Source organism: Sturnira hondurensis, unplaced genomic scaffold, assembly GCF_014824575.4.
Source record: "Sturnira hondurensis isolate 20B ecotype Veracruz unplaced genomic scaffold, ASM1482457v3 Scaffold0006413, whole genome shotgun sequence".
Classification (NCBI taxonomy): domain Eukaryota; kingdom Metazoa; phylum Chordata; class Mammalia; order Chiroptera; family Phyllostomidae; genus Sturnira; species Sturnira hondurensis.
The window spans coordinates 48,443,363-48,461,520 of NW_028079044.1; the positions used below are offsets into that span (position 1 = coordinate 48,443,363).

At 49.0% G+C, this 18,158-nt stretch overlaps 1 protein-coding gene across 2 annotated transcripts in view; it reads right to left on the bottom strand.

The window, feature by feature from the left end:
• Positions 1–767: 767 nt before the first annotated feature.
• DNAAF11 (dynein axonemal assembly factor 11) overlaps positions 768–18,158 on the bottom strand; it is a 54,996-nt gene continuing 37,605 nt past the window's right edge. For both annotated transcript variants that reach the window (XM_037048568.1, XM_037048567.1), the window contains exons 11-12: positions 8,363–8,448; positions 768–1,127 (exon numbers count right to left, since the gene is read on the bottom strand). In XM_037048568.1, coding sequence (XP_036904463.1) covers positions 950–1,127; positions 8,363–8,448 — 264 coding nt within the window. In that variant the 3' untranslated portion in view covers positions 768–949. The remainder of the gene's footprint in view (positions 1,128–8,362; positions 8,449–18,158) is intronic.

Genomic DNA, 18,158 nt, shown 5'->3' on the forward strand with positions numbered 1-18,158 from the left:
GAGGGCAGGCCTGCAGTGAGCAGGGAAGGAGGGCTGTCACCGGGTTCCTAGTGACATTCCCTGACCACTCAGGATGCAGGGGCTCCCCCTGCAAGGCTCCCTGTGGTAGCCAGGAGCACAACTCGGAGATGTGAGTGGCTGTGCTGGGGACGTGGGGACATGGGGACGTGGGGATGTGATGGGCCATCCGGCTGCTCAAGAAAAACTTGAAAACCAGGAGAAAAAATGCCCAGATGGAGAGTGGGCATAGGGAACAGGGACTAGGAGGACAGAAGGCCTCTCCTGCCCTTGTGGGGCTGACTTGGGGGGCTAACTCAGGGGTATAGGCAAAGAGCCTTCTGGAAACAAGGAATGAGCAGGAGCAGAGTGGGGAGGGGATGCAGGGGACCCAGGCCCATGAGTTCCTGTTGGTATAAGCTGAAGGTCAAAGGTTCACCTTGGAGCCATGGTCTGAACGCCACAGAGCTGGTCTCCTACATTGCCTCTTCCCGTTCTTTTGTGTTTTAAAGGGGTAGGGCCTGTGTTTTAAATGGGGGCCCATCCTGGTGACCTCATCTTAACCTGATCACCTCCCAAAGTCCCCACCTCCAAATGCCACCACATTTGGGGTTAGGGCACCAACATGCCAACTGGGAGGGGCACACACATTCAGTCCATAACAGCATGTTTTTCAGTCATTTAAGAGATATCTGCATTAGGTTAGTTCTATGATTTACTGAACATTTTCACTAGCCAACACTTTATCCAGACAAATGATGAGTTATGGCCTACTTAAGGTGCACCGTTTAATTTCAAACTAGGTTAAGAATATTAGTGTAGAAAGTAGAAGCCAAAACATTGGGGTAGCAACATTGATGAATGACTCTGTGTTTACCCCATAAATGATGTTTGTACACTCTTTACACTGAGCAGAATGGGCCCAGGGTCATGGTCAGTGCGGCCTCATGTGTCAAATCAATGGAGGCACTTCAGGGTTATCTTCAAAGTCTGGGTCTTCCTCACTTGGTATAACTTCAGGTTCAGGTCGGACTCTTCTGGGCCTGTGTTTTTCCCCTTGAACTATGTTAGCCACGTCGGGGAAGGAGTGCTTGCTAGGGTCCACTTCTAGTTTCTCAGTTTGCTTGCTTCTATAATGACAAAAAAGGCCAAAGGAAATTGATAGATCATTTGCAATTAAATTTTAGACAGATACAGCTCCCTCATTCATTTATTCAGCAAACACTTGTCAGTGTTCTATCTCTGGAGCATAGAGACAAAAAAGTCAGAGACTGCGCCTGGTTTTAAGGAGCTTAGAACCTTGCAGGAGCAAGAGAGTTGCCTTGGATTAACAGCATGGTCAAAAGTGCTGCCGGGCTTGCCAAGGCCCAGGTAGCTGGCAGAGAGGTCAGCAGGTCAGAGCTCTGCTCACCAAGTCAAAGCCCACGGCCAGGACCACAGTGGAGTCACCCCAGGCAGGTCTCACTCCTGGGTGAGGCCCGTAAGGCTCAGGGATCCCGCTGAGTCAGACGACCCAGCCCAGGAGCCTGCTCTTGCACCCACACCCAGTCCACTCAGCAACGCTCAGAGTGGAACTCACGAGAGAGAGGGCTGCTGGCCAGTGGTGCCCCTCATCGTCGTCACAGAATCTCGAGATACTGCAGGTCACAGGGCTGCTTTTCTGGGGACTTCGATTCCAAAGGCCCGGAGTTGGGCCCAGTAGTTGGTATGTACATAAAGTTCCCCCAGGGTTTAGCTGATCTGTCGCATTCTTCTGGAATCACTGCATCACTCAGTCAGTTATTCAACAGACGTATATTAAGTGCCTACTATGTTCTAGGCACCGGAAGTGCAACGGTCGCAGCAGACAGGCAAGTCTCCTGGTAACTGATCACACTGCCGTGTAACAGCCCCATGACCGGTCTGTTTCTCCACTAGACTGACGTCTTGGAGGCAGAAACTGTGTCTTTTTCAACTTGTTATCTTTGGCATGCAGTTTACCTGAATAAATGCTTGTTGAATAAATTTTAAAAATCATGATTGCCTAACCTCTATGCCATATACGTGAAACTAATACAAAACTATATTGGATGTAAACTGCAATTGAAAAATAAACATCTTTAAGAAGAAAAACATCAGTGTATAGGCAAATGAAAGTATATAAAAAATTATCTGTAATCTAGAGGAAATCACAGTCTAATGCAGGAGCACCGACACCCGTTTCCTGCAGGGGGCACAGTTTGCAGGGGAGTTGGGGGCTGGAGGCCGTCTCCCTCGTCTTTGGAAAGTGTGAGTTCTCCACTGTTCTTGAAGCCCCTCCCCTCAGGTCTGTAATCTACTCAACCCACAAAGGCATTTGAGTGTTTGATTCCTCTCAGTATTTTGACCAATGCATATAAACCCACTGAATACAAATACAAAGAACACAAACAGTACAAAACTGCATATTCTGAAGACCCACATTGTACTCTACAAATTTTGCAGGAAGTTACAGTTTTCAAAGACCTACATCACAGCCATTATTAGAGTTCTACTTTTTAATTACTATATTCTTATTTAAAAGGCCATGACAATGGTGGGCTAAGTAAGTAAATATCCACATTTATCCGTTATAATGATGTTGTCCTTGACTTTGAAGGAGAGCAGCCTATCATACTGCCAGCCTGTCTCCAGGGCCACAGTGTCCGGATCTCAGCAATAAAAAGTGAGCCTGGCGGGCTCACAGTTATCCACACTCACCTACTTGGAGGGGAGTGGAGGGGCAATAGGCAAGCAAGACTTTAATTACCCCTGAAGCTCTGGGTAATAAATAGCAGGCGGCCAGGCCTGGGGCATTGGAGGGTGCACTAACCCCCCCAAACAAAGAGGAGAGCACTTTTCTCCCTGCTGCTTCCTGCCTCTTGAAACACGCACTGGCTCCCAGGGCCCACGGCGTCATGGATGAGACGTGAGACAAATTCACATGGACTACTGAGTCCTGTGGAGGAAAAGGGACTGAACGGCTGCTCCCTCAAGGGGGGAGCGCCTCAGAGCGGCCTGGCTGCCCTCTTGAGGGGAAAGCACATTGACCCTTGCCTAGACAGGCTTTTACTGAGGTTAATTGGCACAGGACTACAGGTGCAACTCATCAATCATTGTCAGGCAGTAAGGATCAAATGATAGACAGCATACAAAGAACTCTTAGGGCTTCTTCTGAGTCAGGGTCTATCAGCTAAAAGGCTACAAAACTTTGGGAAAACAAACTCATTTTCTGCTCGGTCCTTTATCATTTAACTAAGAGCATTCTTAGCAAAGCAGGCTTCACAGGATTTGACATATCCTTTCTCAGGCCTGATCACCCAGGGAGCCCGCCCTTTCCAGCGCAGGGCTGCACCGCCCTCTGTCATTGTTTCAGGCTTAAGTCAGGCCGAGGAGGCAGATAGCCAAGGAATTTTCGGAGACTTCTCTCGGACTCAGGGGAGTCAGGTTTCGTCAAAGCCGAGGGGCGAAGGTCCATCACCCCCTTTCTTCATAGCCCCCCAAGTCCTTACCTGGGCCCTCCATGTGATCATGCCTGTCTTAGGTTGTTCCCCCCTGGGCGAATCTTACCCATCACTGGCTAACTGATCAAGCACTGGGGGCCCCTGCCAGGGACACAAGCTTTGTCTCCTTAGTGGCTTAGAGTCCGAAGGTCGCTCACTCAGCCTTAGCCCTGGGGGGGTTACAGCTCCTGAAACCAGGCAGGGTGGTCCCCAACAGGCGCTGAGTCACAGCCCTGAGGACAGACGCCCACAGAGGTGACCCACCACCTGGCTGCCAGGGCCAAGCCTGCTAGAGTCTACTAAGAGTGACTGGAACACAAAATGAACGTATTTATTAGCAAAAAAGGAAGCAAAAAAAGTGTTACTAGGTAACACATCAAAGATTGACTCCTTGGATTCAAGAGCGTAAGAGCTTTCTTCCAGTAGTATGGTGGGCTGGCATAGCTGGCCCAGAGATCCCGTTCCCAGTGGCAATGTCCTTGAGATCACTGAGAATCTGACAAGGTAACAAGGAACTACCAGAGGTCAGAGTTTAGCGAAGGGAGAAACCCAGAGAGGGACAGGGGTGCTGATGCCACCTTCGCAGAGGCCGTTTCTTGAGCCCCTGACACTGCCCTTCGGTCACGCCGACCACATGGAGTCCGGGGACAGAGGTCAAGGTCCCGAGCATGCCAGGTGGGCAGTTTGACAGAGGCCCTCTCCCCAGTCAGGGTGGGTCCCCAAGGGCTTCTCTCTTGAGTACGAGTGAATAAAATGTAGGCCACTCACCTCCCACTGAGGCCGCCCACTGAGTGGCCTCCGAGGGACAGGGGACAGCTGAGTGGTCGCCACAAGCTGATGCCTCCCCGAGTTTATAGCAGCTGGTGGTTCAAGACCCTCAGGCTTGAATGGAGAGGAAATGGCTCCAAACTGGCACCCGTGGGGTCTGCCCAAAGTACATGCTTCCTGGCTGAGTACCTCCCAGGCCTCTGAGCAGCCCCCAGACTAATTTCTAAGCAATGGAGCAGCTCACAGAATAAAATGATTGTTAAGTTTACAGGGAGGGCGAAAGACTCAGACCAGCCAGCATGACACTGGAGAAGAGCAGATTGGAGGACCCATACTCTTCAATTTAAAGACTTACTACAATCAGGACGGTGAGTGGCATTGGCTAAAGAACAACAACAACAAAATAGATCAATGGAACAGAGCAGAGTGCCCACAGACAGACCTCCATAAATACAGTCAGCTGATCTTCGGGCAAAGAGCAAGGGCAGTACCACGGAGCAAGGGCAGTCTCTCCCACAAACGGTTGTGGGACCGCTGGACACCTGTGCAACAGCAACAGACAAACAGAAAAGAACCTGGGCACAGATCTCACAGGCTTCCCAGAAACTGACTCAAAACTGATCACTGACCTAAATGTAAAATGCAAAACTATAAAACTCCCAGAAGATAACACAGGAGAAAACCTAGAAAACCTCGGTACGGGGATGACTTTTAGATGAGCGCCAAAGGCGTGAGCCGTGAAAGAAATTGCTGACGGGCTGGACTTCATTAAAATGAAAAACTGCTGCTCTATGAAAGATAATTTCAGGAGGGAGAAGGACAAAATAAGCCACAGGCTGGGAGAAAATATTTGCAAAAGACATCTGATAAAAGACGGTTAGCCGAAACATACAGAGAACTCATAAAACTGAACCCTGAGAAAACAAACAACGTGATTGAAAGATAGGCTGCAGGACTTCACAGAACCCTCCCAGGGTAGATGTGCCGCTGGCAATGAACGCAGGAAAAGACGCTCCGCACCACACCGCACGTCATCAGGGAAATGCAAATTAAAACAAGGACTTGTCACTGCACACCTAGAAGAACAGCCAAAACCCCAAACACCAGCCACACCCAATGCCGGCAAGGACAGGGAGCAACTGGAGCGCGCGCTCACTGCGTGTGGGGAAGCACAATGGTGTGGCCGCTCTGGAAGACAGACTGGCTCTTTCTTATAAAACTACACACGCGATCAAGCAATCACACTCCTTGGTATTTACCCGAAGGAGCTGAGAACTTAAAACCACACGATGTTTATAGCAGCTTTATTTATAACTGCCCCAAACTGGAAGCAACCAAGATGTCCTCCAGTAGGAAAATGAATAAACTGCGGTCCATACAGACAATGGAATATTATTCAGCACTAAAAAAAATGCATGATCAAATCCCGAAAAGACATGGAGGAACCTTGAATGCCTATCACTAAGGGAAATAAATCAATCTGAAAAGGCTAAACACTGTATGATACCGACTCCACAACATTTTGGAGAAGGCAAAACTATGGAGACAGCAAAACGTTCAACAGTTGCCGGGGGCTGGAGGGAGAGGAAGTTGCGTAGGCAGAGCCTGGAGGCCGTTTAGGGCAGTGCAACTGCTCTGTAGGACAGGTGTCACGGTGGCTGCGCGTCCCTGGGCACTCGCCCAAATCCACGGAGTGAACAGCACTAAGTCTGGTGTCGTCTAATGGAAACGAGGAACTCTGGGTGACAAGGAGGTGTCAGTGTAGGTTCACTGACTGTAACAAATGCACCGCTCAGGTGGGGGACACGTTAATGATGAGGGGGCATCCGCACGCGATGGGGCAGTGGGCGCATGGAAAAACTCTGTGCTCTCTGCTCAGTTTTGCAAAGAAGGACCCTGAGAAGGATGCAGAGACTTAAACCGGAGACTGATCCTGAGAGGGAAGAATATTTTTTAAAAAGACACCATGAAGAGAGGACGGAGGCAAGCCCAAGAATGCTCCAAGATTTATGATCCTGGTTCCACCACTCTCTTAGCACCTTCGTGATCTTGGGCGAATTATTCAGTCTCTTTGAACCTCAGTATGCTAGGAATAAGGGGATTTAGCCTGTCGTCATTTTGAACGTCAAAGGTAAGACAATGCAGAGCATCACAGCACAGGGTAGACACGCAATACTCAGCGAACCCACGTGTGTGGGAGCTGCGTGTCCTCCTTTGCTGCACAGGATCGCAGGACCACAAGGGCTCACTGACCCAGTCACCTCCCGCCAGAGCACAAGCCCATCCAGTCTGGGTGAGCCAAACCCCACTCCATTTGCTCCTCCGCCTCCCCCAGCCCTGTCTCCACAGCACGAAGAAAGGACCGTGCTGGCTGGGGGAGGCCCCAGAGACCTCCGTGGTCCTGGGGTGTCAGCGGCTCTTCATCCCCTCAAACCACACACCAGCCCACTCAGTTCTGTGCGCGGCCTTTGCAGGCAGCTCTCTGGTTAATGGGCTTGTGCAGCCGGAGGCCGAGGTGATGTGGATCAGGAAGTCTGCCATGATTCAGGGGGACCTCACACAGACAAACAGGGGGGGCAAAAGCACCGTGGGTTTACAGGTGTGAGTACACGAAACAGAGTTTTTTCTCGTATTACTATTTCTTTACCATTGTATTACTTCCCATACGTACAACTGTAAACCTACTTTGCCCGGCCCTGCATTATGTATGCTTGGGAGGTGATCATTTCTTATTAACAAAGACGGAAAGGAAACGCTCTTCAAAAATAACACAGGAGGCGCTACGGGGAGTATGGTGCGCAGACATCCCTAGTCACCACGTGCAATCCCAGCGAGGACGGTTTTCCTGAGCCTGAGAACCGGCTCCAGGCGGCCTGCAGTGACCGGGCTTCCCACGGGGCACAATCACTCACAAATGAGACTCACATCTTCACGTGCGTGGATGCTGCTGGGGGTTAATTATGACCTTGACTATTCACGGCAGTCCCAATACCCTTGAATCTCTGTAAATCACACATGTATCTGAAATGGAAATCTCGAAGCTGGGAAATGCGGGGGGATTTCCAAGGTTAAAAACAGCTCCCTACTTTTCAATAGGAATTCAGTTCCATACCTGTTCAAACGAACCCCACGGAGCTCTGACGGTTGTCTTTGAATATAGAAATGCCTATTTATGGATCATGCTTGGATCCATGCGAGACATAAATACAGCTCCTGTTCAGGTATTTTTATAATGATAAATCTAGCCTGTGCATTTGTACCACAAAGATAGTTTGTGCCGGTTCAAAATAGATGCTGCCATCTGGACACAAGGCCTGGAAATCATGACAAGTGGAGGGGAAGTTGGAGGAACTGGGACGTTCATTGTAAGGAGAGACTGAGAAATGATGGGAGCTTCGTCCAAAACACTTCACAGGGTATCCCTGCTGACGGGGGTGGGCTTTGTCCCGAGGGTCCCCAGTGGCAGAACTGGAACCTTCGGTCAGGAATCAGAGAGCCCTCCTACCACCAGGAAATGCTCAGAAGGGGGTGAATATTCTCTTGAGAGGCTGAAGGTCCTGGTGGGAAAGACGCTTCCAGAGGCTGGAAGACGACCTGCGACTAGGAGGTTGGCAGGGGACACATGAGCGGCCCCTTGGCACCTTGCAGCCTTGATAGATCTGGAGCCTGTGTGGTGGCATGTGGGTGACAGAAGGCACGCAGTGTGAGCAGCGTTAGGAGCAGGGCTCAGCCGTTGCCCTGACATGCTGTGGCTACGTGACCTTGAAACATTCCAAAGGTCCCTCTCCCTCTCTTTCCCCTCCGTAAACTGAGGTTGCACACTGTGCACCGGCTGTGCCCTGGGGACACAGCCAGGGCGCCGGAAGCAGCAGCATCACTGGTGTGGACGTCACCACCCTGCCTATCATGAGAAACCGGGGCCTCTGTGTACATGGGTTTGTTTTTAGGGATCAAGAGCCTTCCAAATCAGAAATCTACATTTTGGGGACTAGCATTCAGGGTAGGGGTCATTTTACAACTTTAAGGAATTGTATCTTTTGGGAGGTGGCCACCGACAACACCGAAGGGAACACTGTAATGAAGCCAGGAGGTGGTACCTCTCCTGCGTTTGCTCTCGGCCCCTGTCCAAGGTTCTCTTCACGAACTTGGATGCTCGCTGGCCACCAGCGACGACTTCTCCGACCTAAAAGGAAAAGCACAGCACATGCTCAGTGGCTCTCTGCTGTGTCTTTAAAAACATTATATACATATGTATTTTTAAGATGCTAAACTATTTTAACGTTCACTACATAGTCCATGACAGAGGCTAACTTGAAGCCTCTGTGGGGCCTGGAAGGTTATATCACAGTATCTGTTCGCAACAGTCTTGCAAAGCCACAGGCTATATTACATTTGCCAAAGGGCAAGCAGGAGGATATGGTGAATTAATTCACTTTACAAAGAGCTTTCATAGAACCAGCAACATGCGAGACGCGGTTGGGAGAGCTGGGGACACAGACGGGACTGACACGCTGCCTCCGAGCAGCTGGCTGTGAGTGTGCCACAGGCGACAGCACTCTGGGCTGGGGGCTCGGACCCCCGTCTTCCCAGCCCCTCAGACTCTGGTCTCGTCTTCTGTAAAATGAAGGCATGAGAGTGATCTCAAAGGTCCCTCCTGGATCTGAAAAATCCTATACTTTTACTACTTCTTTTAAGCTAAGTAACCTCAGGGCTAAGTGTGTGAGGTTCCAATAAATAAATCGGATTGATTCAATTCAACAAACATCCAGGAGATCCTTCAGGGCAGCACCTGCCCTGGGGAAGCTCAAAGATGGCAGGGGCTGGGGAGAGAAGAGAATGCACGAGTACTTGTCAGGCACTGACAACGGGCTGGGCACATGCTTCCCACGCTAGCTAGATACTGCACGTCTGTTATTTACTTATCCCCCCAGCTTCCCAGTATTCCAACAAGACAGGGATTACTTGTAGGCGGAGAAGAAAAGTGGAAACTTCTCGCCTCGTGTTGCTGTGGTCTGCTGAGCAAGGTTGGGGCTTCTGTCCCTGCTTTTCAAGGGAGAGATCAAGGCGGGTGTCCACGCCCCTCCCCACCCGTACCCGCACCTTCTCTTTGACAAGGAAAGCCTTCATTTACTGGCCACATCTCACTGGTGGTGGCCAGGGTCACTCCTCTGGCAGGCAAGGGACACCCCCCCTTCTCTGCTATGCTTGAAACTTGCATAGTGGCGGTCACCTTGGTGCAACTGATGAAGGAGAAAGACCAGGCCTGGACCCTGAAGGCCCAGCCCTGACCCCTGGTCCCATCTGCAGGCCCAGGCAGGCAAGCTGGACCCGCCATCTGAGTTTGGGAAGGAAGTTAGGCGCCCCTGTTGGGCCTGCAGTCAATGGCAGATTCTCCCATCCCACCTTTCCTAGTCCTTCACGTTGGACCGCTGGGCTCACTCACGTTAGCACTTTCCACCTGACTAGCAATTGTCGGTGGTGTGCTCCAGGGGCCGGAACCCCCGAAAGCCTAGCCCGTGTGTAGCACACGTATGGTGAGTGCTCTTATGGATAACCCCCCCCCCCCCGACAGCAATCCTTCCATGAAACAGCACAAGGACAACTTTGTTTGTTTAAGCTGGCGCAGTTGTGTATTTTTCTATCGTGTTTTTATAAAAATTCAGTCTGTGTGTGACTGTGTGGCTTGTTTACGCACCCTTACGCAGAAGAACATGGACGTGAGTTTGCCTTTCCTTCCCCACACCCCACAGGAGGGCCCACGAGCAAAGCGGAGGGAAAGATCTGCTTACACACCAGCTTCTCGACGTGCGTCCCGAGCAGCCGGCGGGGGAAATACCTTTAAGCATCACAGACGCTTTGTGCGATGGCCAGACATTTGCTGAGACTCCAGAAGAAAAACAAAAACTATGCATATTGCATGCGCTAAAGACATTAAACTGGAAGCCTGGAAGAGTTTGTTCAGAAATGTTTTTTAAAGCGGTGCAGCCTGCAGAACAAACACTCGCGGCAGAACGCGGCGGCAGCACCAGCCACCGAAGCCGCCCCTGCCACGCTGACCGAAGGATTAACGGCAGCGACTCGCAGACAGCCTCGCCCAACAGCGCAGGTTTCCATCACCATCAAATGCAGTTTATCTGCGAGGAGGCTGGTTCCAAAATGTTTCGGTTGTTCTGCTCTAAAATATATTTCATGCCACAGCTGGATTGCTTTCCACCAATCTCCTGCTGGCCAACGATGTTATAATTTTGGATGTTCCCATTGCAAGGTGTGAATATTTATGAACTTAAACTGGTTTTCTTCCTTTTCTCTAACAGAACCGGTGCGATGAACACAAATATTTCCCCCACTTCTCTGGCCTGGCCTTATGGAAACGGAAGTACTTTTCAGTTGCTATTGATCCCAGTTCTGGTTTATTAAGCCACATCACTGTCCAAAATGAAAGAAAGACGGGGTCCAGGGGCTAAAATGGAGCTGCCCCCCAGGTGAGGGCAGCAGAGAAGGGTGCATCGGGGCCGGGAGACTCAGCCCCTTCCTCCTGCAGCATCTGGGGAGGCGGCAGCACCTGGGAGAGACGGGCTGCGTGGTAAGCAGGCAGCATGGCCCCACAGAACTTCCCGCACTGATGGAAACGCTCTCTGCCATCCACCACGGCTGCTGAGCATTTGAAATGCGGATAGTGCAGTGGAGACACTGACGTTGTAATTTTAAGTAATTTCAGTTTGCATCAACCACGCCAGAGAGCTGGGAACATGACCGGGCTGAGCCCAGGCCCAGGCGTGGGCTGCGTGACTCCCCGTGGGGAAGAAGCACTGTCACCTGTATGGGGCATCCCTAATTCCTCATGGTCCTCATCTGCGCGGCCAGTGCCCTTCTGGAACTCTCTGCTCCTTCTTCCACCTGCCTGGGGCCTGGAAGTCTGTGTAGGTGTGAGACCCCTGAGCCCAGGTGTTCAAGTCTCTCTGTGCCATGTGGGGTCTGAGGCTGCCTGCCCGCTTTGTCCGGCAGGACAACGCCAAGGACGGTGTCAGCCCGGAGCTTCCGGAGGTGCTGGGTGAGGTGGGTGCTGGGCCCACATCACAGACAGCCCCTGGTTCCTTCCCGCCCCGCCACAGATGCCGTGGGGAGGCCGCAACCTACCACACATCATGCTACATGCATCTCAGGATCGACTTCCTGCGGGGGGAGGCAACTTGGCACCTACTGTTACTTTTTAATATTTTAATTACACCACTGAAGGCAACACAGGTGAAAATTCATTAAAATGTCAACTTCAAGGAAAAAGCCCTTGAGCCCCAAATACGAGTTTTGTGTTGTTTCGCGGTGCAAACGCACTAACAAGAATGGGAGCAGAGGCACAATTAGTCTCAAAACACCCGTTTCTAACACTGGTATTTGTCACATCATAAGTTCAGACAAAGATTCTCTGTGTTTATGGAAATGCAAATGGAGCCACAAATTTGGAACTTTTCTTCACAGAGAATTTGCTGTGCACCAGAATCTAAATGTGTTTCTTATTTTTAAAAGATATTTTCAGCTAGCTCAGTTAGTTTCAAAGGCTCTTTTAAGCTTAAAAGTTAAAAGGGGTTAAGAAACCAGAAGCAGGGAAAACGTGAACACCAACGTTCGTAGAAACAGCAGGTACAACTCTGCCGATCAGAGGCCCCGTTTTCCCAGGCAGAGGACCGCAGGTTCAGAGCCCCAGGGCCCTGAAAACCTGACCTTGGCTTTCCTCCTGCACCTGCAGGCACAGGGCAAGTCCTCCTCTAGGAAGCCACGCTGGTTATCATCAACCATCTCATTCATTTGTGCTGAGTGTGTTTAGGGGTGACTAATGGGATAGCTGTAGGGGCCAAGATACGTTTAGTAAATCAGATAATGTGGGACTAATGGTTTCCTGAATCCATAGAGAGAAATGTGAGCGACTACTTGAACATTCCATTGTGGGGTAGGCACAAAGGCACACATCACTGTTTCGATGATGTCAAATATTATTTTAACTCTTAGAGTCCTGCAGTGGACGGGAGAGAGCGAGGGGGTGGTAATGGAGCCCACTGTCCTACGAAATGTGGAAGCTGGAAGTCCCTTCCAAGGCCTTCCCGACAGGTGCCCATCCGGCCATGACCGAAGCTGCACCCTCACAGGGATGGAACCTGTGACCTCCGAGGCCACACACACTGCACAGAGACAATCTCCATTTCCTTTACCCAAACGCGTGTGGTGGCCTTACCAACTACAGAAGTTACTGACACAAGAAGCCCTGGCTGGGTGAGCTGTGTAAAAAGACGGTAAACAGATGCAAGGAAGAGAGACATGGCTTTTAATGCTTATATTTAGGTTGAACCATAGAAATTACCAATATCTGACTATTTCTGACCCACAAAGCAGTGGTTTCAACTTAAAGTGGTTTCAACTCACTATTTATATAACATTAAATAAGAACGGGCAAATGTCACTTTATTTCAGATGAGGACTCGCTAGTGGTAAACTAAAAGAGTAAATGGACAAAGAAAATGTCCATAGTTGGAAGTATTTGCTGAGAAAGAAAATATGAAACAATCAACCTTTTAACTCTTTCCTGCAAATTCATCCTTGCTTCTTAAACACCAGTATTCATGAAAATCAGGAGTAAATTTCTCTTTCTCTCTGTGTCATAGTTGCAAATATTATTTCCATTAATTCTGCTCAGAGAAATATTTACTGAGCACCTATTCCGTGCCAAGCATAGGAATGAGTGGTAGATATGGAATGACAGATTAAAAAATTATCCCTGATTTTCTCATGCAGGATAGAGGCACATGAGCAATTAACATACACTGATGACAGTGTGACTGATAGACAGTCACAGAGACTGTGAGGGAGCCCAGGGGAGGGACACATCCTGGGGGGGACAGGGGACAGGGATCCAAGGAGGCCCACTGCAGGGTGCGAGCGTGGATATGAGTTTTAAGGAATGGATGAGAGTTTGTGAGAAAATCGAAGTCATGCAGGGGGTAGAGAACATTCCGGGGAGAGGACAAAGCACGAGCAAAGACGGGGAGGCAAAGAACCACATAAATCAGCACAAGGTGTCAGGCAGCTGACAGCTGGAAACAAGGCTGAGGAGCCAGGCGGAGGTCGGGTCTCGGGAGTCTTCGTTTTAAGGGTCCTGGACTTTGTCTGTGAATGATGGGATCCTTCGCAGTGCCCCCCCACCCCGCCCTTCAGTGACACAGCTCTTCATCTTGGGTGAAAGAGCACGTTCTAAAGGCACTCTTTTTTTTTAGGAGCCAATATGTATGATGTTAACAAAAGTACCAAGTTCATGGTTTTTGAAAAAAGTCTTTCCTCACTAGATAAAAATACACTTTTCTTTCTTTTTAGACTATTACAGTACTTCCTCCAGCACTCATACTTCTGGTAAGTACCCATAAAGGTACTCGCTAGACCACAGTACTGCTCCACGCATCGAGTGACTCAAGGCCCCTACTGCCGTGAACCTGACGCTTACACAGGGGAAGGCAAACCACACGAAACTGAACAAACAAGGACATTCCTTTCCGTGATAAATAAGGCAGCGGCGACGAGCTGGGGGACGTGGCTGGGGGAGATGGCTGGGGAGGGCGTGTGGCTGGCCACGTCAGCTCTGACCATCAGGAAACGCGCCCCTGGAAAGTAACATGGGAGGGAAGGCCTGCACCACACCAAGGAGACACGGAGAGAACAAGGGGCCGGGCACCCTTAGCAGGAAAAGAAGACAGCACGTACAAGTCCTGTGGGGAAAACGAGGCTACTGTGAAGAGAAGAACAGCCAAGTCTGGGACGTGTATAATGAGGGTAAGAAAGAGGAAGTTCACGGCAGGGAGGTGTCAGAGGCTCAGTCCCATCTCCGCAAAGAGACGTCCCTCGGGTGTCTAGTTCAGTGCAAGGCCTCCTTTCTCTTCCTTTAACTTTGCATGGAGGCCTAGCATACAGTAGGTATTTGTTCAAATGTATAGAATACAGTCATACCTCGGTACTCATTGGCTTTGGAACTTGTCAAATCTGGTACGTGTCGCATTTTGATGAGAAAAATGTCTCATCAATTGTCACTCGCTTGCCACTCGTTGGAAAGAATTAACAATGAGCACCAAGATATCTGAGTGAATGAATGAATGTCAACAGACTAGAACTAAGAGAAGACCAGCTCAAGACGCCTGCTCCTGCCCATCATGTCTACCAGTGGGAGGGGCACGAGTCCTACGGGCTGCAGCTTCAGGCAGGCAGGGCCCTGTTGGTGCTGCATCTGACCAGGGAAAACGGGGCCAGGGAGCCCATAGAAGGTCCCAGCAGTTACAACTGTGACCCTGGTCTCTGAGCCAAGGACATAATTTCAAGTTTAGGCAGAAGGGAAGAGGAGCTGCTTGACAAGAGCGTGAGCCTCTTTGAAACCGGGACTTAGACACCGGGTGAGGGCAGTTCTGGTTGAAGGTCAGTGGTGTCAACAAGGACAAGACAGGAAGAAGGACCAGAGAGACCTGTGTCATTTATTTTTCTCTTCCACAGTAATTCTCACAGCACTTTACTTGTGCTAAGTTCTTAAATCTTTGATGAACTGAATAAATATTTAAACTGATTAATTAGTAATTCATAAATGGTCTACAGTTTTTCATAATGTTGCAGAAAGTTCTCTGTTTCTGAGTTCCAGCACCTTACTTCCCTAATCTGATATTAATACCTTCCATGTAACTTATTTATGGGCACATCATCAGTTTGCTTAAGGGTGTACATCTAACATCTCCACTACGATGTCATTTCTAAAAATGTCTCCACATTTTTTCTTCATAATTAGTCTCCCAAACTAGGTCCACTAGACACCGGGCTGCCTTGCTGTAAGCCAGTGACCCGACCTGGAGGGCCGGGGAATCGGTTGCTGGGTGCACCATCCGTGGCAATGAGGCCCAGCCCTGGGAGTGAGACAGACGGCGACTCTCCAACAGTCCTCAGCTCGGCTTCAGAGGAACTGGGTCACTTGTGAATCGCACATCTTTTTATGTATCTCTGGTGTTCAAATTGATTAGTTAATTGTCCATAATTCTGGCATTGAACATTTGAGTACGCCAAGTTCAGATTCCCATAAAGGAATATTATTAATATAAAACTTTATAATCAATAAAATATTTGTATTAAACTACATTTATATATAAAATCTTTGAACAGATAAAAATACCTGTTGTAAGTCAAACATTTCAGAAGTATGTTCTATCTCAAAGAAATACATACTAGGAAGAAAAGAAAATTAAAATTTTGAAAACTGATCAAAAAAAGTAAGAAGCATAAAAATACTAGCTTTGGTTGCAAAGTTAGTATTCCCAAGTTGTCTGATGGAATTTTTAAAGGGTGCGATTACTGATATTAATATGTGGAACCAGTATTGACAATTATAAGACTTTGAAATAAAAGTAGAACAAATACAACTAACAATGGCTCCTTCAAGACGCTTTTATGCTCAAGAAGCACAATCTTACTTGACAGGTCTCCATTGAGGATCCTCTACATAACACAGCCCCAAACCGAAAATATTGTGCGAAGTTAGCTCAAACACCAAGGATGATAATGATGTTTAAAAGAAAGGAAAAATATCCTTTTTCACAATCTTGCTAGAATAGTCTCAGTTGAAAATATCTTCCATTCGCGTGATCACTTTGCTTGGTCTATGTCGGCAACGGTTCAGAAATGCTGGGGCGTTTATACCACCCCCACCCCCGGATCTCCACCGAGGGCAGCAGCGGGCACCTGGAGAGTCTCAGGGGCTGGGGCACCACCAGCCCACTCCCATCAGCCCATGCGCGGAGCTCCCCCGAGATGGGTGTTTTGCACTGTGCCCCTGAGCTTTCCCCCTGGGGACGCTGGCTCACCAGGACCCTCTGCTGCCTTCCCGTCCCTACTTCCTGACCAGCATTCCTTCCTTACCAAGTAAACTGCTGCACCCAAAGCCCTACACTAGGTTCCACTCCTGGGAGACCTCACATTAAAACTGTCTCACAACTTATTATCTGCAAAACCGTGGGACTCTCAGGAGGAAGAGAACGGCCTGGTATGACCAGACTCCAAAACACTGGCTGGGTTTCCAGACTCCAAAACACTGGACCCACTCACGTGTCTGTGCCTAGCTTCACTCTGTGTGCTGTGTACTCTCTAAAACACTATCTTTCTATCTATCTATCATTTCAGTCCATGGTAATGTTTACTTGTGAGGCACATGTGGGTGGTATTCATCCAAGACTACCTTCATTCAAGTTCAAGGTCCAGTTTGGGGGCCCTTTAGATAGCCATTTAGACAGGCTGCAAGACCTTCTGAGAATCGGCTGGCTTCTCGTTCACCTCTTAGGTCATGATCCTTCAGAGTCATATGGCAAAGTGGGGGAGGTTTATAACCCCACCATGGCAGCCTCTGAAATTGCACTGTTCTCATCTCGGTGTACTCATTTGAAATATGGTTTATCCTCTCCACCATTTCTCCTGGACCAGTGGACAGAAATTGCTCACTCCCTTAATAGGTATCGCTGTTACTAAGCTATTTTAAAAAGACATACTCTATCTCCCTAAATTTTCCTCATTGCGTTTGCTATTCCTAATTACCTAGTTGGCAGTTAGCAGATGATGGAGATCTAGAGATGTTATTTGAAGTCACTAGATTAGAAGGGGTTATGCGGGGAATGAAAATAAGTAAGAAGAGAGGGGGGTCCCAGAATTCAATGACCAGACACGGCGACTCGTGGAGGCCGGGTAGGAGAAAGAGCTAGTGAGCAAACATCAACCTCTGTCTTCAGAGTTTTGCTGTAAAGCAGATCAAGGCAACACATAGAGGGGGGTGTTGTCCTTTTGTTCTGTTTTTAGGAAGGCAGATGAGTCTGCGTGTCCTCTAATGTAAAAGGCCGACAGGGGAAATTCAGGGAAGCAGCAGAGAGAATGGGCAACTGTCAGAGGGGGGCCGTGGTCTCTCCAAGGCAAGTGGAAACAGGGCCCAACGCCCATCTGGAGAGACTGGGTGGACCACAGACAGTTCATTTGTAGAGCCAGGAAGGAAGGCCAAGCAAGGGAAGAGATGACGCTTGAAGTCAACTTTTGATGCTCCTGGAAGTTTTACGCATGAGAAATGATGTACTAAAAAGGGTAGAAGTACTAATGGCACAGAGCCGCCTCTTGGCCCTCACTACGGGGCCACTTGAAATGAACAATCGGAGACAAACAGTGAACTCACAAGGGCACAGGACAGGTACATCTGAGTAGAAAGTACAGATGTCCAACTAATGAGGAGAAGAGAGTTTGAGGCTGTGTTTTTTAGAATCATGGTCTGTAACATTGACCTTAGTACGACGTGACCTTCACCTCTGTGCTCAGTGTAGCAGAACCGAGCAGTATGTTCACCAGCGGAAAGCTGTAAATACATTTTGCTGTTCTGTTCGCATGGCAACTTCCTTAACTCAGTTAATTATTCTGCAAGAACACCCAAAGGAAATCATAAAGCATATTCTTGGAGCGCTCCTGTAACTTGTCAATTGAGAATCTAGATGGGAGTTAATTTAATGACTCGATGCAAGCTTTCCGGTGAATGCAAAATTTCAGTGAGATCTTGTTAACTGGGCCGGTGATGACGTCAGGCGCCCAGCATGGCCAGGCTATAGATGGTTGGATTGCTTACGGCCACAGAACTCAGCCTGACCCCACACTTGAAAAAATGCACGGGAGGCCACGCATAAACTCCACAAAAACCTGATGGGGGAACACTCCCACTAAAAATGGGAATGAAACCATATGTATGGTAACTGTAAATAAACTTGAGGGAGTATGAGGCAGCTACAGAGAAAAGACTATGAAAAAAGCTTCTAAGGGACATAAAATAAGAGCCATAAATGGAAAAACATATCACTGGAT